The sequence below is a fragment of the Heptranchias perlo genome, chromosome 37 (genome assembly GCF_035084215.1).
Source record: "Heptranchias perlo isolate sHepPer1 chromosome 37, sHepPer1.hap1, whole genome shotgun sequence".
Lineage (NCBI taxonomy): Eukaryota > Metazoa > Chordata > Chondrichthyes > Hexanchiformes > Hexanchidae > Heptranchias > Heptranchias perlo.
The window spans coordinates 16,126,874-16,149,189 of NC_090361.1; the positions used below are offsets into that span (position 1 = coordinate 16,126,874).

A 22,316-nucleotide genomic window follows, 5' to 3' on the forward strand; every position below is an offset into this window, starting at 1 on the left:
CAAAGTGTTGATTTTTGCAGTAAGAACAATGCCCAAAAATACCTTCGCTTTTTTAATGTAATGGACATAAAAGAGGAAGCAACACTGTCCCATAGTCGGATACCCATGAATACATTTATACACAATAACTTTTCAGCACCTAATTAGTGGTGGTTTAATAAGCAGGTAAAACTAGAGATTTTTCTCCTCTTTAATATATTTCCACCTGGATAGCTGACACAAGAAGCAGACTTTCTCATTAAAATGCTATCTTGTAAACTAGCGCTATTCTCAAACATAGATTTATATGCAGAGTGTAATGTGTTGGAATACAGTGGCACTCCTGCCTTTTATAACTCAGGTTTAATAGAAATCTGAAGCAAGAGAATCCAGGTCTTCACTAAAAACATTTCTAAAACGGGGCCAAAAGGTCACCTTTGGACAAAGAAGAAATTGTTGCTAAACCCAGAAATTCTTCGTACAAACAGCCTTCATCTTGGATTCCTCTAAGAAGCTCCCTCTTTTTATATATTAAAACCTCCCTCTTTGAAAGTACATTTCAAACTTATATTACTTTACAGAACAGCTATAATACTAGAAGTGAGTGCTGGTGTCACAATGCTTTTAAATGACTAATAAAAATGTGACCAACTCAATAAACAAAGCAAGCTGTGCATGACAGCACAATCTAGTACAGTCTAGAGTAAGCATGTGCCAAGTGTCACCACTGACTTGGAGCCTCACTCCACCAGATGGAGGATCGGAAGATCAGGATCAGATGGCAGCGTGCCCGATTTGCCGCACTCTTCATTTTCTGCTGATTAAAATTGATCACCGGGAAATTGGGAGCACCACAAATCAAATATGCTGACCTCCTCAGCCGTTGCTCCAACCTGAGCACAGAGACCTAAGAAAATGTACTAACCCAATTCCAGACCTCACGAAACAGCAGAGGCTCAAGTTTAACCACCTCTCAATGATTAATTAGACACTGATCCATAAGACCAATGTGCTTGTCACCTATACTTTCATTCTTTGGTGGTTGTTGCTCTTTACTGTGACCCACAAGCATTGGTTACTGATACAGGAGCAGTAACTAACTTAGTTATAAATTGTGACGAGTGCTTGAAATAAAGAAGAAATAAGGTGAAAAGGGAGTACTTACTCTTAAGGTAATTGCAAGGTTGTACTGTATTTTGAAATGATCACAGATTAACAAAGTTCTGCAATCCCAGTGAGCCCTCAGGACTGGTCCACTCAGCATCTTTGATTGAGAAACCGAGGTGAAGGGAAGGACAGCACCAAGGATAAAGGAATAAAAGAGCAGACAAAAAAAATGAGGAAATAGTGATTATGTGACACCAGGCTAGGGTTTTAAAAAAGGATGTAGGAGGAAGAGAAGACTGAAGGGGGTGAAGAATTTCCACAATTTAGTTCCTCTCCTCTGTACTCTCCAGGATGCCCCTGTCTTAATACGGTGACCACAATCGTAAAGTCTACTGAGTGTTTATAGCCACCCTCACAATCAGCTTTATTACCGGAGCTTGCTCAAAGCCCACTTACGCTGAACCACCGCACAGTGAACCTGTACGTGTTAGACTCTTTGTGCACCAGGAACATGGCAGCCATCTTCTCATAAACCAAAAGCACACATTTCAACAACAACAACTTTCATTTATATAGTGCCTTTAATGTAGTAAATTGTCCCAAGGAGCGTAATCAGACAAAATTTGACACCAAGCCGCATAAAGACACATTGGGATAGGTGAGTGGTCAAAGAGGTAGGTTTTAAGGAACGTCTTAAAGGAGGAGAGAGAAGTAGAAAGGCGGAGAGATTTAGGGAGGGAATTCCAGAGCTAAAGGCCTAGGCAGCTGATGGCACGGTCGCTAATGGTGGAGCGATGGAAATTATAGTAAGCGCAAGAGTCCAAAATTGGAGGATCTTGAATGGTGAATAAACCACGTTTAATAGTAGTAATCGATGCGTCCCTTGTATACGTTCTTTATTCCTTGTGCTTCATCTTTTATTATGTTAATGATTTTCCAAATCACCTGCAGCCACAGATATGGTACTAGTCCTACTGTGACTATGGACCTTCATGTGAAGCTATTACTGAGCAGGAATTGAAACAATCTAGCATGGTTCTCTAATACCATAATGAAGTAACGGAGAGAGTTTATGTTGTGTATATGGACTTTCAAAAGGCATTTGATAAAGTACCTCATAATAAACTTGTTAGAAAAATTAAAGCCCATGACAGTGGCAGCGTGGATACAAAATTGGCTAGGGGTCAGAAAACAGAGAGTAGTAGTGAAAGGTTGTTTTTCAGACTGGAGGGAAGTCGTGTGGTTGTATACAGTGGTGTTCCCCAGGGGTCGGTATTAGGACCACTGCTCTTTTTGCTATATATTAATGACCTGGACTTGGGTATACAGGGTATAGTTTCAAAGTTTACAGATGACATGAAACTCGGAAATGTGGTAAACAATGTGGAGAATAGTAACAGACTTCAGGAGGACATAGACAGACTGGTGAAATGGGCAGACATGTGGCAGATGAAATTTAAGAGCACAATAACATAACAAATAGGAGCAGGAGTAGGCCATACGGCTTCTTGAGCCTGCTTCGTCATTCAATAAGATCATGGCTGATCTTTGACCTCAACTCCACTTTCCTGCCCGACCCCCATATTCCTTGATTCTCTTAGAGTCCAAAAATCTATCAATCTCAATCTTGAATATACTCAACGACTGAACATCCACAGCCCTCTGGGGTAGAGAATTCCAAATATTCACGACCCTCTGAGTGAAGAAATTCCTCCTCATCTCAGTCCTAAATGCTTGACCCCTTATCCTGAGACAATGTCCTCTAGTTCTAGACTCTTCAGCCATGGTATACATCCTCTCCACATCTACCCTGTCAAGCCCTTTTAGAATCTTATATGTTTCAATGAGATCACCTCGCATTCTTCTAAACCCCAGAGGGTCTAGACCCATTCTACTCAACCTTTCCTCACAGGACAAACCTCTCATCCTAGGAATCAATCTAGTGAACCTTTGTTGCACCACCTCTAAGGCAAGTATATCCTTTCTTAGGTAAGGAGACCAAAATTGTACACAGTACTTTAGGAGTGGCCTCATCAAAGCCCTATACAATTGCAGCAATACTTCCTTACTCTTGTACTCCAACCCCATTGCAATAAAGGCTAACATACCATTTGCCTTCCTAATTGCTTGCTGTACCTACATGTTAACTTTCTGTGTTTCTTGTACAAGGACACCCAAATCCTTCTGAACATCAACATTTAATAGTTTCTCACCATTTAAAAAATATTCTGTTTTTCTATTTTTCCTACCAAAGTGAATAACCTCACATTTCCCCACATTATACTCCATCTGCCACCTTCTTGCCCTCTCACTGAACCTGTCGCTATCCCTTTGCAGACTCTTTGCATCCTCCTCACAGCTTACTTTCCCACCGAGCTTAGTATTGTCAGGAAACTTGGATACATTACACTCAGTCCCTTCATCTACATCACTAATATAGATGGTAAATAGCTGAGGCCCAAGCATCAATCGCTGTGGCACCCCACTAGTTACAACCTGCCAACCTGAAAATGACCCATTTATCCCTACTATCTGTTTTCTGTCCATTAACCAATACAAAATATTTGTTTAACGTCACTGCCATTTCCTTATTCTCCATTATAATTTCTCCTATCGCTGCCTCTAAGGGATCCACATTTATTTTCACAAATCTCTCCCTTTTTATATACTTGTAGAAGCTCTTACAATCAGTTTTTATATTTCTTGCTAGTTTACTCTCATATTTAATTTTCTCCCTCTTAATCAATTTTATGGTTATCCTTTGCTGATTTCTAAAACCCTCCCAATCCTCAGGCTTACTACTCTTTTTGGCAACATTGTAAGTCTCTTTTAATCTAATACTATCCTTAAAATCTCTAGTTAGCCACAGTTGGATCACTTTTCCTGTGGAGTTTTTATTCCTCAAGGGTATGTATATTCATTGGGCGTTATAAATTATTTCTTTATATGTTCGCCATTGCTTATCTACCGTCTTACCTTTTAATATAATTTCCTAATCTATCTTAGCCAACTCGGTCCTCATACCTACATAATTGGCCTTGTTTAAATTTAAGACCCTAGTTTCGGACTTAACTACATCACTCTCAAGCTCAATATGAAATTCTATCAAATTATGATCACTCTTCCCCAGAGGATCCTTTATTACAAGATTACTAATTAATCCCATCTCATTACATAATACTAGATCTAAAATAGCCTGTTCCCTAGTTGGTTCCTCGACATATTGTTCTAGAAAACTGTCTCTGATGCGTTCCATGGGCTCGCCCTCCAAACTACTTTTGCCAATTTAGTTTGCCCAGTCTTTCTGAAGATTAAAGTCCCCCACGATTATTACATTACCCTTGTTACAAAGCAGAGAAGTGTGAAGTGATGCATTTTGGTAAGAAGAATGAGGAGAGGCAATATAAACTAAATGGTGCAATTTTAAACGGGGTGCAGGAATAGAGACACCTGAGGGTGCATATACATAAATCTTTGAAGGTGGCAGGAAAAGTTGAGAAGGCTGTTAAAAAAGCATATGGGATCGTGGGCTTTATTAATAGAGGCATAGAGTACAAAGCAAGGAAGTTATGCTAAAGCTTTATGAAACACTGGTTAGGCCTCAGCTGGAGTATTGTGTTCAATTCTGGGCACCAGACTTTAGGAAGGATGTCGAGGCCTTAGAGAGGGTGCAGAAGAGATTTACCAGAATGGTACCAGGGATGAGGGACTTCAGTTATGTGAAGAAGCTGGGGTTGTTCTCCTTAGAGCAAAGAAGGTTAAGAGGATATTTGATAGAGGTGTTCAAGATCGTGAATGGTTTTGATAGAGCAAATAATGAGAAACTGTTTCCAGTGGCAGAAGGGTCGTAACCAGAGGACACAGATTTAAGGTGATCGGCAAAAGTGGCAGAGGTGACATGAGGAAACATTTCTTTACGCAGGAAGTTGTGATGATCTAGAATGCACTGCCTGAAAGGGTGGTGAAAGCAGATTCAATCTGTTTTTTGGATAAGACGTTAAACCGAGGCCCTGTCTGCTGTGGACGTAAAAGATCCCATGCACTATTTTGAAGAAGAGTTAGACCATATGAACATAAAGAATGGGAGCAGGAGTAGGCCATACAACCCCTTGAGCCTGCTTTCTCCAGTGTCCTGGCCAATATTTATCCCTCAACCAACATCACTGAAGCAGATTATCTGGTCATTATCACTTTGCTGTTTGTGGGACCTTGCTGTGCTCTAATTGGTTGCTGTGTTTCCTACATTACAGCAGTGACTACGCTTCAAAAAGTAATTCATTGGCTGTAAAGCGCTTTGGGACGTCCTGAGGTCATAAAAGGCGCTATATAGATGCAAGTCTTTCTTCTTTCAATAGTAACATTCAAAAGGGAATTAGATAAATACTTGAAAGGAAAAAAATTACAGGACTACGGGGAAAGAGCAGGGGACTAATTGGAGAGCTCTTTCAAAGAGCTGGCACAGGCACGATGGGCCGAATGGCTGCCTCCTGTGCTGTACCTACTATGATATTGTGTATTGTGCATCATCATTTTTCACTATTTATGCTGCAGTCCCAGGTCAACTGCAAACACACAATGTAAAAAGTGGCCTACTCCAAAATACCAAAGTAAAATATTAAGAATCAGTAAAATGAAATCTCCTGCCTAATCTTTAGCATTTGTAAAATTAATGTTAACTTAAGGGAAGAAGATCTAAAAGGGAATTGGGAGGGGAAGTTGAATCCAAGCTTGAATTTTGATTGAGGCTGGGATAGTTACAGGGATTTGAGATGTCCACAGTGCTGGCCAATCCTGGCCTGGGAGCAAGACTCTATTTCCACAAATACAAACAAATGTTCCTATTCTGTCCTTGTTCATTGTGAAAATGGGGCCGAGAGGATGAAGAATTGAGACCAATAACCCAGCTCGTTCTCTGTGTAATCTTGGAGAAACTTCTAAGTTGACCTGTTCTGTCCTGTAGGTGGATTCCCTGCGTCATGTTATACACCAGACAGGCGGATACAGTGATGAGATGGCAGGAAGCCAGATGTACACCCCAAGACGTATAGATGTAAGAATCAGTTTTTCTTATTTTAAACCCAAGTTAACCTTATAAGAGTTGAAAGTTCTTTGTCATTTTTGATATATTCATTTCTAGTTAAGATTAGCTCGTCTTCACCCTCGCTCACACTCTCTGTACTGTACGCAGTGTCTCTGAGAATGACCATGGCCCAGGGTGTTCCTAATATGACCCAGTGGCCGTCTGTGCTTTGCTTTCACTTCACTTGTGACTCTTGGCAAACCTGCTGATCTGTTCGTGTCTGACCACCATTCATAGCCTCCTCCGCTGTAAGATGTGCACCAGAGATGGCTGAGTACCATTTGTGTTGAAAGTCTATATTAACGGCCTTGTTTCTGCTGCTGCAGTCTTGGTAGCCTAACGTCTCTAAAATTCGCTCTGCTCCATTTTGAGTGGCAACTATGAGGAAACATTTCTAGGAGGCCTGTCTTTAAAGAGCATTCCGCAACATCCCATTACTTAACCTTCCCTACCTTGAAACACACAGTTTCAACATCACCAAGTTTTACATCTCAGTCCTCGTGTTATGCTGTGTATTTGTTGAGGGCACATATAGTCAGAAGCCATTATCTGGACACCACTCAAATGAATTGGCCAATAATTGGACCTTATGTCAACTTACTGTACATCAATTTTTACTGCATTGATATCATTTAATACAATGCAATATTCCAATGAATGTGCAATTAGTACCCGAACTGCTTGCTTATTTGAATGGGGGGGTATTTCCTGAACAGTTCCGTTTAATGGTATCTGACTGTACGTGTGTGAGTGCATTGCACAGCTTTGAATAATCCATTGAATGTTCTTTACAGCAGAGCTGCATTACGTGTGGTTACTAGGCTAAGAGGAGACTGTCTGAGGTCTAACGAAGTTAGTATCTTTTACCAAGTTGCTTAAACACCGGGTCGTGCTCAACCCCCAGTGCTTGCTTGCTGTGACTGAGACTATCTTCCACTGTGTGGATTGAGACGGGGGTACACTGGAACTTTAGATTTCAGAGCTCTAGTCTCCGATGGCAAGACAGCCCTGACTGCGTTGATAGCTTATCAAGTTTAACCAGTGAGTAGCTGAGATGTACAGACCAGGAAAGTCCCAGGTTCTATCCCTGGCCTGTGATGAGTTAAATGAACTCACTGAGGGCAGCAGTAGTTCAACAATTGGCCTCAGCATCAGTGGGAAAAAGAGATGAAACAGCAGAGGAGAAAATCACAGAGAAATGAAAATAAAACGCATTGCAGGCATGATTTAGAGGCCAGTCCAGGGCAAATGTAACTTAGGAATAACTTTTTTAAGCAAGTTGGCTGGGTTTTCACCATGTGCTCTCCTCAGTCTGTGATTTTTCTCCCATTTATTTTAATAGAGATTGATGGCCTCACAAATAGACACCTCTGTTCTGTACGCGTCATTACCATTACAGTGAACGTGACTTTTCCATTGCAGTGAGCGTATCTTTCTTATTGCACTGAATGTGTTTTTCCCATTGCATTGAATGTATCTTTACCAGTGCAGTGAATATATCTTAGCCATTACAGTGAATATGTTTTTCCCATTGCAATAAATGCATCTTTTCCACGGCAGTGAATGTCTTTTCCATTGCAGTGAATATGTTTTTCCATTGTAATAAAGGTATCTTTCCCATTGGAATGAATGTATTTTTCCCATTGTGCTGAATGTATCTGTCCCATTTCAGTGAATATGTATTTCCCACTGCAGTGAATGTGTTTTTCCCATTGCAATAAGTGTATCTTTCCCATTGCAATAAATGTATCTTTCCCATTGCAGCGGACATGTATTTCCCATTGCAGTGAATGTGTCTTTCCTATTGCAGTGAGTGTATTTTTCCCATTGCAGTGAACATGTATTTCCCATTGCAATGAATGTAATTTGCCCATTGACGTCAATGTATCTTTCCCATTGCAATGAATATCTTTCCCATTGTAGTGAATGTATGTTACCCATTGCAGTAAACATATCTTTCCCATTGCGGGGAATGTATCTTTACCATTGCAGTGAATATATCTTTCCCACTGCAGTGAATGTATCTTACCCATTGCAGTGAATATGCTTTAACCGTTCCAGTGAAGGTATCTTTCACAATGCAGTGAACCTATCTTTCTCACTGCAGTCAATGTGTATTTCCCACCGCAGTCAATGTGTTTTTCCCATCGCAGTGAATGTATTTCCCATTGCAGTCTATGTATCCTTCCCATCGCAGTGAGTGCGTCTTTCCCGTTGCAGTGAGTGCGTCTTTCCCGTTGCAGTGAGTGCGTCTTTCCCGTTGCAGTGAGTGCGTCTTTCCCGTTGCAGTGAGTGCGTCTTTCCCGTTGCAGTGAATGCGTCTTTCCCGTTGCAGCGAATGTATCATTCCCATTACAGTGCCTGTGTATTTCCGGTTGCAACAAATGTGTTTTTGCCATTACAATGTATCTTTCTCATGGCAGTGAATGACTTTCCTGTTGCAGTCACGCATCTTTCCTATTGAGCTTGTTGTAGTCTTGGTCACCATTCAAATCACCCACGCTGAGTCCGGAGAGCCTTTCGTAAGCAGAGTTTATTCAAGCATCTGCAGGGGAGAGCCTTAGCGAGCCAAGGGTCGCTCCGATTAAACAATTTCATCAGGCTTTATACACAGTACGGTTGACACTAACAGGCAGTCTGATTGCCTCACGCATGTGACCAACTAGGTCCCGCCTATACCTTGCCCATAGTCATCATGGGGTCTTGCACATGCATGGGAGTAGATGTTCCTGTTATCTCAACTGTCTTAAGCTCTTACTTCTGCCTTTCTATGGTTTACAATTCCCCTTATCCGGTGTCTGAGGTCTCCCATTATCATAATCTTAGTCCATTGTTCTTGTTACAAGGTTTTGTGAAAACATGTTTATGACAACTGCTACAGTTAAACTGCAGACACTATGCTTTAGTCCTTTTTGGTCAAGCTTCCCATTATGCCTTGCAGTCACACTGGTTGTCTCGTAGCTAGCATAACTTCAGTATACATATAAAGATTATATACTCACACCTCTTACATCAGCATTAATATCGCAACAATCCCTCCTTTTGGCCCTGGGTCATACCCCTGTCTGACCCCGGACGGCCAACCCTGGATACTCCCCCTATGCCTTACTGGTGATCAGTCAGTGGTCATAAGGTTCACATCCCTATACACTAGGACTCTTATGGTTTCACCGGATCCTATTGACTCGGTTAGACTTGGTCCATAAAGCCCTACCCTAATTCCTCCTAAATTACCTTGTACGGGTTTAACTTCCACTGCAAGGGGCTATTTCCTTCCTTTACCAGTTTAGTAATAGCCCTGGCTAACCCTTCAGCTTTTGCACGCTTACATCTATTGCACACCATACATAGGAGAATCAATACAATTATTAGTTGCACCACCACTAGTACATGTGATATCAGTCTGATCCACGGGTGGATTTGGATGTTCAGTCCCCAGTCCCACAGGTCATCCCACCATGTGGTAATCTTAATGTCCTCGATGTCCTTCCTGATGTGCTTCTTCTGTTGCTGGAGCGTGTAGTACATCTTCTGTGACTTCGTGATTTCCTGTCGCAGCTCTACCGGTGTTCAGGCAACGGGGGTATTTCATACCCAAACGTGTTGATATAGTTCAGTAATTCTTCCTTAATTGCTTCGGACACCTGGATTGTGGTTGATTTCCTCTGATGTATGTCTACCATTTCCTTGCATTCAATCTGGACTGGTACTTCTGGGGTGAAGCAGAATCCTGGACTGGGGATTTCACATGTCAGATCTGCATACTTGAAAGTTTTCAAGTTAGTGATCACACAATATTCTCCCTTACTTGTGTAGGCGGCCTGGGTTGGCTTAAGGTCAGCCCCTATGGCTTCCATAGCGCAATTGATCCCTCACGTGTTACATTAAACCCGCAACCAGCAAGAGGGTCAAAATGTATCTTGTGTGGACAAATCGTTGTTGCATGTCGGGTCACACACCCCTCTAATTTTGTTCCCACTAAGCTTTCCTCAAAGGTTACGACATATGGCAATACTTCGTGGTAGGCTGTAAATATCCCATCCTTGATGAGCCCTATGTTCTGGACTCAGTATACCTTCCAAGGTTCGGTTCCCGAGACAATAACCGGTATGGCTAATAGCAGTCCTAGTAATTCTCCACGATTCACCTTACATTCCATTTGTGTGGGATATACCCACACCATAACCCTGAGTTGGCACCCTGGAATAGTTCAGGCTGGTTGGATAAATTGGTCAGATGTTCATTACTGCTCCACAGGGGAACCTCACCCTCTTTTATTTGGGCTAGGTTTTCTCTTGTCTGTTTCACCACCCAATTTCCAAATGTACTGCAGACATCATTTGCCGCTGTCTGCTGGGAGGCATTATAGTCCTCCTTAATTAGTTGATTTATCGTTTGGGTGTGGGTTTCTGGGATGGTAGCTACGTCCTGGAGTCGGACAGTCAGGACCTGGTCCTCGCTCAATTGTTTGCCCTCATTCTGGTTCTGCTGCTGCAGAATCGCTTTTATGCGGGATCTCAGACCTCAGACCTTCTGGTCCACAGTGGCCAGATCAATGGTGTTTACTACTGAGGTTCCCGTATTAAAGATAGTGGCTGCATTGTTTACGACTGATCTTTTCTGCAGTCTATCTATCTTCGGAGGCCACTGACTCGTTCCGACAATCCCCTGTCTCAAAGCCTGATACGCCAGCCTTTGATATAACCGTTGTGTCTGGCTGGAGCATCGGTGTGGGAGCCTGATATCGATTAGATTCAAGACTTGGTTACCAACTCATGGTGTACATTGTCATACATCACATTCCCTGTTGGTGTTACCACCAACCCATTTGTGGGTCCTGGCCGTAGTTCTGGGCATTGCCTCCTGAATGTTGTGCTTGGAGGTGCCTGGGTAGAATTTGCCCGTGTTATATGTGTTAACGTTTATCAATGGGGAATCGCATGCCTTTATGCGGTTTTTGCATACTATTGGTCCTTTCTCATCACCTTCCAAGCACCCCGGGAGTGCCTGGCTATCGCACCCAGTCCTAACACAACTGGTACATTCTGCCTCTCCATCTCTGTCACCATCACAAAGACACATACTTGCATGTTCTCGCCTGCTACTACGTTAACCATTCCTTCCCCGGTGCAGTTCATATTTGTCCAAGGGATACTTAGGTTGTAACCTGATGACCTGTTGTAAACTACCCAGGTGGCATTTTCCCCGTAGGTTCCCTGCGTCCACACACTGCTGTCTTTTGCCTCTATTCCCACCCCAAAACAGCTCACGACTACAATCCACCTAATCCACTCCATCCCCTTGCCTTGTTAGGTAGTTCAGGGACCGACTCGTAGCTTTCCTGTAAGAGCAAACAGAGGTTTCATTATTAGTTCCCAAATACGGTTTCACCAGTGACCAGTGTTTCCATTGTCCCTCGGCTCCCTTTCCCTTCATGTCCAGACATACACAAGTGTTGCTGGTCATGATGACTTGGAAGGGTCCCTGCCATCGGGGTGCAAATCCAGGTTTGGCCGGTGCATCCCTATACATTACCCAAGTCCCTATCTGTGGTACTTCCTGGGAGCACGCTCCCTTACTACGTTCCAAGTCCAAGGCCCGAGCCTGTTCTCTGACCTCAGATCTAACTCCCTGTAACTGTTTACATAACTCTTCGACATATCGTCTAATCCTATCCTTCAATGGCCCTGTGTCCGTGTGGTCCTGTAATCACATCCTCTGGTAGGTGCATTGCTCGTCTGGTCATTAGCTCATACGGAGTCAGGCCTGTCATTTTGTTTGGCATTACCCTAAGACGCATGAGGATGAAGGGTAGGACGTCCGTCCACCCCTTCCCTGTCTCTTGGATAGCTTTTGCTATTGAGGTTTTTAGAGTTCGGTTCATTCGTTCCACCATTTCCAAACTCTGAGGGTGGTAGGGAATATGGAAACGCTGTTTAATGCCCAGTAGTTTGCAGGTTGATTTTAAAACTTTCCCGGTGAAGTGGGTGCCCTGATCTGAGTCTAGTTGTAGTGCCATCCCCCATCTCGGGATTACCTCTGTGACCAGGATTTTTGCGATTGTGTCGGCTGTACAATCCCGCGTTGGGAACACCTCCACCCATCTCGTAAAATGATCCATGATAACGAGGCAATAAGATTTCCCTTGGCTTTTAACTAATGGCCCCGTAAAATCAATCTGGAGGTTTTCCCATGGGCCCCGCGGACGGGGCTGGTTCCCCATCTTCACTTTTATGGCACGGCAAGGGTTGTGTTGAGTGCATATGATACATCGTTGACAGAACTTTGTTACATCTCTACCCATTGCAGGCCAGCACCAATGTTGCCGTATATGTTGGATCAGAGCATCTCGACCCTGGTGTGTGTGGCCATGATAAATTTGGAGGAGGTTTTGTCTGATCCATTGTGGGGCCACTACCTTCTCGTTTTCCCCTTTCCAAATTGCATCGGGGCCCTCCGAAGCTCCCTTTAGTACCCATGTTAATTTTTCTTCCGTAGAAGTTTCCCCGTGTAATTTGACCATATTAACCTCCTTTGACTCTGGGGCACATGCTGCTATGCTCATCCCTCCCGGATTAGTTTTGACCTGCGACCAATGCGCTTCTCCTGCAGTTTTAGCTGCCTCTTCCGCATAATGGTTACCCTGCTGGACCCCATCCATGACCCTCTGGTGGGCCCTAACCTTGATGACAGCTACTTCAAGGAATAGTTGGGAAGCTTTTACTAGATCCATAATTCGACTTGTCTGATTTATGTCTTCGCTCCCAGAGGTAACAAACGCTCTTCGTGCCGATGATGCCATATGGTCCTGAACCACCCCAAAGGCGTATCTACTGTCTGTGAAAATGTTAACCCTTTTTCCCTCCGACCACTCCAGGGCTTTAATTAAGGCTGCGAGTTCCGCCACCTGGGCGGACAAGCGCCCATCCAGTCAGCCGGACCTAATTGGGGTCCTGATACGGGGGTTTATGCTGGCGACAATCCTTGGACTGGTGTCCTGGCTTGCCACATGTAAAACAGGCTCCGGTGGTCGAGGCAGCCACTGCGTCCTTGGCGGCCACCTTTGCCCTTTGGTGTTTGGATTCGACCTTGCTTGCCCACTGCATGACTGGGCCATGTTGATTCCCCACCGGGAGCCCCAGGTGCAATATTTTCTGGTGTTTTACACTTAGACGTTCCTTCAACATTTTAATGAAGACCGGATCATCTCGGGTAGGAGCTACCACTCCTGAGAACTCTTCATAGGCCACGAACTTACGTTCTGCATACTCATTTGGGGTTTCCCCTGGTTTTTGAACAATCCTGATGATGGTCCCCCAATTGTTAGTTCCTGCCCTTGATGCTTGTTTCACCTCTGTCTTAAATATTGCATATTTTTGTGCATGTGTTGCCCCCGCTGCCTGGCTGCCAATCCAAGCCAAATTGTCTTGGGACATTTAGCTCGGACCAGGGTGTGTATGTCAAGTGGGTGCATGTTGTGAATGTCAATCATTTCCTCCAGCCGGGTCCAGAACTCGATTTTGCCATGGTTCTGTTTCAGGGGCCCCAAATCCTTCAGTAACGTTTGTTTCTCAGCTGGGGTAAATGGCCTGTGTATTTATATACTTGGTTTTGTCCTCTAGCGGGTATGCTTTTAATATTTATAGGTGCTGGAGCAGTCAGCTCCGGATGCTTGTACTCTGGCGGCCGGTCAGGCCAGTCATCGTCTTGGTTGTATTTTGAGGCTTCCTCGTCCAAACTGTCCCAGTCTATTCCGTCCACACTCCTCTTATAACTCATTAGTAGTTTAGGCAGTTGTTTCCTGAGTTCCTTCATCTCTTTTTCCATTGCTTACTTCTCTTTGCAAAAATTTTGTCTTGCATTATCTAACATCTTAGTTGTTTGTATATAACATTGGCATAGAGTTACTATGGTGGTTTCGTCTTTATCTTTCTTTCTCTCCTCCCAGGTACAACCCCATCCATCCCTTTCCATGCATGCGTGTGTTTCCTTACTTTTTCCCATTACTGTTTACATGATGGACCCCACAGGGGTCCATACACAGATGCCCTCTTATGATCTCTTGCTGCGACTCAATATCCGGATCTCCGACTAGGCATTACCCGTGTATTGTCCTATCAAGGGTCAGTAAAGTGTGTCTTACTCACCCGAGATGGACTAGACCGCGACACCCAGCCAATGGAGATCCTGCCGACTACACCAATTGTTGTAGCGACTGTCTCGGTCACCATTCAAATCACCCACGCTGAGTCCGGAGAGCCTTTCGTAAGCAGAGCTTATTCAAGCATATGCCGGGGAGAGCCTTAGCAAGCCAAGGGTCTCTCCGATTAAACAATTTCATACATAGTATGGTTGATACTGACAGGCAGCAGTCTGTTGGCCTCACGCGTGTGCGGTCCCGCCTATATCTTGCCCATAGTCATCATGGAGTCTCGCACGTGCATGGGTGCAGATGTCCCTGATATCTCAACTATCTTAAGCTCTTACTTCTGCCTTCCTATGGTTTACAATTCCCCTTATCCGGTGTCTGAGGTCTCCCATTATCATTATCTTAGTCCGTTGTTCTTGTTACAAGGTTTTGTGAAAACATGTTTATGACAACTGCTACGGTTAAACTGCAGACACTATGCTTTAGTCCTTTTTGGTCAAGCTTCCCATTATGCCTTGCAGTCACATTGGTTGTCTCGTAGCTACCATAACTTCAGTATACATATAAAGATGATGCACTCATACCTCTAACATCAGCATTAATATCGCAAAGCCCGTAATTCTTTAGTTGCCACAACACAGTGAAAGTGTTTTTCCCTTTGCAGTCAATGTATTGACGATACCGGATTCTTTACTCTTAGTCTGGTTCAGCAAAAACTGAAAGCGAATACACTTGAAAGTTTTAACACAATTTATTAGCTGCAGCTGGCCCGATCTATAGAATTGATTTCAACTCTTGACAGAGTCTGGTCAATCTCACAGAACAGGCAATTTACACAGTCAGAGTTCACACAATTATACATTTTCAGAGTGGGGAGGGACATGAGTAGCAAGGGGTTAAAACCAATCATAAGCTGAGTCTGGGCAAGCCATACTAACTGACATAATGACCGACCACTCACAGGTGATACCTGTTCATACGTAGGTCACAGGAAAGGGAGTCTCACTTATCTCAGGCCTGGGATGTTTTTCGACCTTGTCCGAAATAAGGATCCATTCATTAGGTAGCTGCAAAACAACACTCCCTACACCTGCTTACCCCAGAATTCAGCTTATCATATCGCTTTGCTTGATTCATAATAAAGCATACATTTTCATACAGGAAATTAATAACATAAACGAATGATCAAGGATAAACTCATTTGAAAAGCCCATTGTTCTAATTCTAGCTAGCAAAATGGGCCACTTATATTAACCCTTGGTTTACCATACTGCCATTTTGTTATGGAGGCATCTTATTGAGCTACTGAAAGCTTACTACATATGCATTTCATTAGAGGGGCACCTCGTAGGTATTCTCAGTATCTTTCCCATGGCAGTGAATGTCCTCATTGCAGTCCATATATCTTTCCTCTTGAGCTGAATGCGTCTTTGCCATTGCAGTGAATGTATCTTTCCCATTGCAGTCAGTGTGTTTTTCCTCTTGCAGTGAATTTATCTTTCCCCTTGCAGTGAATGTTTCTTTCCCCTTGCAGTGAATGACTGCAATGGGAAAGATACATTCACTGCAAGGGGAAAGAAACATTCACTGCAAGGGGAAAGATGAATTCACTGCAAGGGGAAAAACACACTGACTGCAATGGGAAAGGTACATTCCCTGCAATGGGAAAGACACATTCACTGCAATGGGAAAGACACATTGACTGCAATGGGAAAGATGAATTTCCTGCAATGGGAAAAACACATTGATTGCAATGGGAAAGATACAATGTGTCTTTCCCATTGCAGTGAACGTGTCTTTCCCATTGCAGTGAATGTGTCTTTCCCATTCCAGTGAATATGTCTTTCCCATTGCAGTGAATGTGTCTTTCCCATTGCAGTGAATGTGTCTTTCCCATTGCAATGAATGTGTCTTTCCCATTGCAGTGAACGTGTCTTTCCTATTATGCTGAATGTGTCCTTCCCATTGCAGTGAATGTGTCTTTCCCATTGCAGTGAATGTGTCTTTCCCATTGCAGTGAATGTGTCTTTCCCATTGCAGTGAATGTGTCTTTCCCATTGCAGTGAAGGTGTCTTTCCCATTGCAGTGAAGGTGTCTTTCCCATTGCAGTGAATGTGTCTTTCCCATTGCAGTGAAGGTGTCTTTCCCATTGCAGTGAATGTGTCTTTCCCATTGCAGTGAATGTGTCTTTCCCATTGCAGTGAATGTGTCTTTCCCATTGCAGTGAATGTGTCTTTCCCATTGCAGTGAATGTGTCTTTCCCATTGCAGTTAATGTATCTTTACCTCTGCAGTGAATGTATATTTCCCATTGCTGTAAATGTGTCTTTCCCACGGCAATGACGGTATCTTTCCCATTGCACTGAATGCAAACATTTCCACAGAAGTGAATGTATTTCCCATAGCAGTCTATGTATCCTTCCCATTGCAATGAACATGTCTTTCCCATTGCAGTGAAGGTGTCTTTCCCATTGCAGGGAAGGTGTCTTTCCTATTGCAGTGAAGGTGTCTTTCCCATTGCAGTGAAGGTGTCTTTCCCATTGCAGTGAAGGTGTCTTTCCCATTGCAATGAAAGTGTCTTTCCCATTGCAGTGAAGGTGTCTTTCCCATTGCACTGAATGTACCATTCCCATTGCACGGAATGTACCATTCCGATTGCACTGAATGTTTTTCCCTTTGTAGTCAATGTATCTTTCGCATTGCTGTGAATGTAGTTTTGCCATTGCAGTCAGCCCATCTTTTACATGGCAGTCTATGCATTCTTCCCAGTGCCCTGAATATGCCTTTCACATTGCAGTCAATGTATCTTTCACATTGCAGTCAATGTGTCTTTCACATTGCAGTCAATGTGTCTTTCACATTGCAGTCAATGTGTCTTTCACACTGCAGTCAATGTGTCTTTCACACTGCAGTCAATGTGTCTTTCACACTGCAGTCAATGTGTCTTTCCCACGGCAGTCAATGTGTCTTTCCCACTGCAGTCAATGTGTCTTTCCCACGGCAGTGAATGTGTCTTTCCCACTGTACTGAATGTATCTTTCCCATTTCACTGAATGTATCTTTCCCATTTCACTGAATATATCTTTCCCAATGCAGTGAATGTATCTTTCATATTGCAGAAAATGTCTCTTTCCCATTGCGTTGAATTTATCTTCCCCATTACATTGAATGTATATTTCCCATTGCACTGAATGTATCATATGCATTGCAATGAATGTGTTTTTCCCACTGCAGTGAATGTATTTCCCATTGCAGTGAATGTGTCTTTCCCATTGCAGTGAATGTGTCTTTCCCATTGCAGGGAATGTGTCTTTCCCATTGCAGGGAATGTGTCCTTCCCATTGCAGTGAATGTGTCTTTCCCATTGCAGTGAATGTGTCTTTCCCATTGCAGTGAATGTGTCTTTCCCATTGCAGTGAATGTGTCTTTCCCATTGCAGTGAATGTGTCTTTCCCATTGCAGTGAATGTGTCTTTCCCATTGCAGTCAATGTGTCTTTCCCATTGCAGTGAATGTGTCTTTCCCATTGCAGTGAATGTGTCTTTCCCATTGCAGTGAATGTGTCTTTCCCATTGCAGTCAATGTGTCTTTCCCATTGCAGTCAATGTGTCTTTCCCATTGCAGTCAATGTGTCTTTCCCATTGCAGTCAATGTGTCTTTCACATTGCAGTCAATGTGTCTTTCACACTGCAGTCAATGTGTCTTTCCCACGGCAGTGAATGTGTCTTTCCCACTGTACTGAATGTATCTTTCCCATTTCACTGAATGTATCTTTCCCATTTCACTGAATGTATCTTTCTCAATGCAGTGAATGTATCTTTCATATTGCAGAAAATGTCTCTTTCCCATTGCGTTGAATTTATCTTCCCCATTACATTGAATGTATATTTCCCATTGCACTGAATGTATCATATGCATTGCAATGAATGTGTTTTTCCCACTGCAGTGAATGTATTTCCCATTGTAGTCAATGTATCTTTCCCATTGCAGTGAATGTGTCTTTCCCATTGCAGTAAATGTGTCTTTCCCATTGCAGGGAATGTGTCTTTCCCATTGCAGGGAATGTGTCTTTCCCATTGCAGTCAATGTGTCTTTCCCACTGCAGTCAATGTGTCTTTCCCACGGCAGTGAATGTGTCTTTCCCACTGTACTGAATGTATCTTTCCCATTTCACTGAATGTATCTTTCCCATTTCACTGAATATATCTTTCCCAATGCAGTGAATGTATCTTTCATATTGCAGAAAATGTCTCTTTCCCATTGCGTTGAATTTATCTTCCCCATTACATTGAATGTATATTTCCCATTGCACTGAATGTATCATATGCATTGCAATGAATGTGTTTTTCCCACTGCAGTGAATGTATTTCCCATTGCAGTGAATGTGTCTTTCCCATTGCAGGGAATGTGTCTTTCCCATTGCAGTGAATGTGTCTTTCCCATTGCAGTGAATGTGTCTTTCCCATTGCAGTGAATGTGTCTTTCCCATTGCAGTGAATGTGTCTTTCCCATTGCAGTCAATGTGTCTTTCCCATTGCAGTCAATGCGTCTTTCCCATTGCAGTCAATGTGTCTTTCCCATTGCAGTGAATGTGTCTTTCCCATTGCAGTCAATGTGTCTTTCACATTGCAGTCAATGTGTCTTTCCCACGGCAGTGAATGTGTCTTTCCCACTGTACTGAATGTATCTTTCCCATTTCACTGAATGTATCTTTCTCAATGCAGTGAATGTATCTTTCATATTGCAGAAAATGTCTCTTTCCCATTGCGTTGAATTTATCTTCCCCATTACATTGATTGTATATTTCCCATTGCACTGAATGTATCATATGCATTGCAATGAATGTGTTTTTCCCACTGCAGTGAATGTATTTCCCATTGTAGTCAATATATCTTTCCCATTGCAGTGAATGTGTCTTTCCCATTGCAGTGAATGTGTCTTTCCCATTGCAGTGAATGTGTCTTTCACATTGCAGTCAATGTGTCTTTCCCACTGCAGTCAATGTGTCTTTCCCACGGCAGTGAATGTGTCTTTCCCACTGTACTGAATGTATCTTTCCCATTTCACTGAATGTATCTTTCCCATTTCACTGAATATATCTTTCCCAATGCAGTGAATGTATCTTTCATATTGCAGAAAATGTCTCTTTCCCATTGCGTTGAATTTATCTTCCCCATTACATTGAATGTATATTTCCCATTGCACTGAATGTATCATATGCATTGCAATGAATGTGTTTTTCCCACTGCAGTGAATGTATTTCCTATTGTAGTCAATATATCTTTCACATTGCAGTGAATGTGTATTTCCCACGGCAGTGAATGTATCTTTCCCATTTCACTGAATGTATCTTTCCCATTGCAGTGAGTGTTTCTTTCCCATTGCAGTGAATGTGTTTTTGTCATTTCAGTGAATGTCTTTTGCTTTTCAGTCAATGTATCTTTCCCATTGCAGTGTGTGAGTGTATCTTTCCCACCGCAGTGAATGTATTTCCCATTGTAGTCATTGTATATTTCCCATTGCAGTGAATGTATATTTCCCATTGCAGTGAATGTATATTTCCCATTGCAATAAATGTATCTTTCCCATGGCTGTGAATATATCTTTTCCATTGCAGTAAACATGGTTCTCTCATTGCAGTGAATGTGTATTTCTGGTTGCAGTGAGTGTATATTTCCCATTGTAGTGAATGTGTCTTTCCTATTGCAATGAATGTGATTTTCCCATTGATGTCAATGTATCTTTCCCATTGCAATTAATATCTTTCCCATTGTAGAGACTGTATTTCAGATTGCAGTGAATGTTTCTTTCCCATTGAAGTGAATGCATCTTTCCCATTGCAGTGAACGTGCTTTTCCCATTGCAGTGAAGGTCTTTTACATTGCAGTGAATGTGTCTTTCCCATTGCATAGAATGTATATTTCCCTTTGCACTGAATCTATCTTTTCCATTACCCTGAACGTATCTTTCCCACTGCAGTGAATATATCTTTCCCATCGCAGTCAATGTGTTTCTCCCATTGCAGTGAATGTATGTTTCCCACTGAAATGAATGTATCTTTCCCATAGCAGCGAACATGTTTTTTTAATGCAGTGAATGTGTCTTTCAGATTGCAGTGACTGTATATTTCCTATTACAGTGAGTGTTGCTGCCCCGTTGCAATGAATATATCTTTCCCATTGCAGTGAATGTGTTTTCCCATTGCAATAAATGTATCTTTCCCAGTGAAATGAATGTATCTTTCCCTTTACAAAAAATGTATTTTTCCCATTGCCGTGAATGTATCTTTCCCACGGCAGCAAACATGTTTTTCTTATTGCAGTGACTGTGTCTTTCCCATTGCAATGAATGTATCTTTCTCATTGCAGTAAATGTGTTTTTCCCATTGCAGTCAATGTATCTTTCCCATAACAGTGAATTTCTTTCACATTACCGTCAATGTGTCTTTGCCATTGCGGTGAACGTGTCTTTGCCATTGGAGTGAACGTGTTTTCCCATTGCAGAGAAATGTATTTCGCATCATAGTCAGTGTATCTTTCCCATTGCAGTGGATGTAATTTTGCCATTGCAGTCAATGCATCTTTTCCATGGTAGTGAATATATTTCCCATTGCAGTCTGTGCAACCTTCCCATTGTAGTGAATGTGTCTTTCCCATTGCAGTGGAAGTGTCTTTCCCATTGCAGTGGAAGTGTCTTTCCCATTGCAGTGGAAGTGTCTTTCCCATTGCAGTGGAAGTGTCTTTCCCATTGCAGTGGAAGTATCTTTCCCATTGCAGTCAGTGTATCTTTCCCATTGCAGTGGAAGTATCTTTCCCATTGCAGTCAGTGTATCTTTCCTATTGTAGTAAATGTGTCTTTCCCATTGCGGTGAGCGCGTCTATCCCATTACACTGTATGTGTCTTTCCCAAAGCAGTGAATGTGTCTTTCCCAAAGCAGTGAATGTGTCTTTCCAATTGCAATGAATGAGCCTTTCCCATTAGTGAATGTAACTTTTCCACGGAAGTGAATGTATTTCCCGTTGTGGTCTATGCACCCTTCCCACTGCAGTGAACGTGTCTCTCTCATTGCGGTGAACGTGTCTTTCTCATTGAGGTGAACGTGTCTTTCCCATTGCAAGGAACGTGTATTTCCCATTGTAAGGAACGTATCTTTCCCATTACAGTGCTTGTGTAATTCCCATTGCAGTGAATGTGTTTTACCATTGCAGCCAATGTAACTTTCCCTTTGCAGTGAATGTGTTTTTCCCATTGCAGTCTATGCAACCTTCCCATTGCAGTCTATGCAACCTTCCCATTGCAGTCTATGCAACCTTCCCATTGCAGTGAATGCGTCTTCCCCATTCCAGTCAACGCGTCTTCCCCGTTGCAGTGACCGTGTCTTCCCCGTTGCAGTGACCGTGTCTTCCCCGTTGCAGTGAGTGTGTCTTTCCCATTGCAGTGAGTGTGTCTTTCCCATTGCAGTGAGTGTACCTTTCCCATTGCAGTGAGTGTGTCTTTCCCATTGCAGTGAGTGTGTCTTTCCCATTGCAGTGAGTGTACCTTTCCCATTGCAGTGAGTGTGTCTTTCCCATTGCAGTGAGTGTACCTTTCCCATTGCAGTGAGTGTGTCTTTCCCATTGCAGTGAGTGTGTCTTTCCCATTGCAGTGAGTGTACCTTTCCCATTGCAGTGAGTGTGTCTTTCCCATTGCAGTGAGTGTACCTTTCCCATTGCAGTGAGTGTGTCTTTCCCATTGCAGTGAGTGTACCTTTCCCATTGCAGTGAGTGTGTCTTTCCCATTGCAGTGAGTGTACCTTTCCCATTGCAGTGAGTGTAACTCTCTCTTTGTAGTGAATGTATCATTCCCGTTTCACTGAATGTATCTTTCCCGTTGTAGTGAGTGTAACTTTGCTATTGCACTGAATGTGTCTTTCACAATACAGTGAATATCTTTCCCATTGCAGTAAGTATATCTTTCCCTTTGTAATCTTTCCCATTGCAGTGAGTGTATCTTTCCCATTGCAG

At 42.8% G+C, this 22,316-nt stretch overlaps 1 protein-coding gene across 2 annotated transcripts in view; it reads left to right on the forward strand.

Annotated features, from left to right (window-relative positions):
* pbx4 (pre-B-cell leukemia transcription factor 4) overlaps positions 1–22,316 on the forward strand; it is a 371,833-nt gene that overhangs the window by 343,249 nt on the left and 6,268 nt on the right. For both annotated transcript variants that reach the window (XM_067973182.1, XM_067973183.1), the window contains one exon: positions 6,047–6,136. In XM_067973182.1, the coding sequence (XP_067829283.1) occupies positions 6,047–6,136 (90 nt within the window). The remainder of the gene's footprint in view (positions 1–6,046; positions 6,137–22,316) is intronic.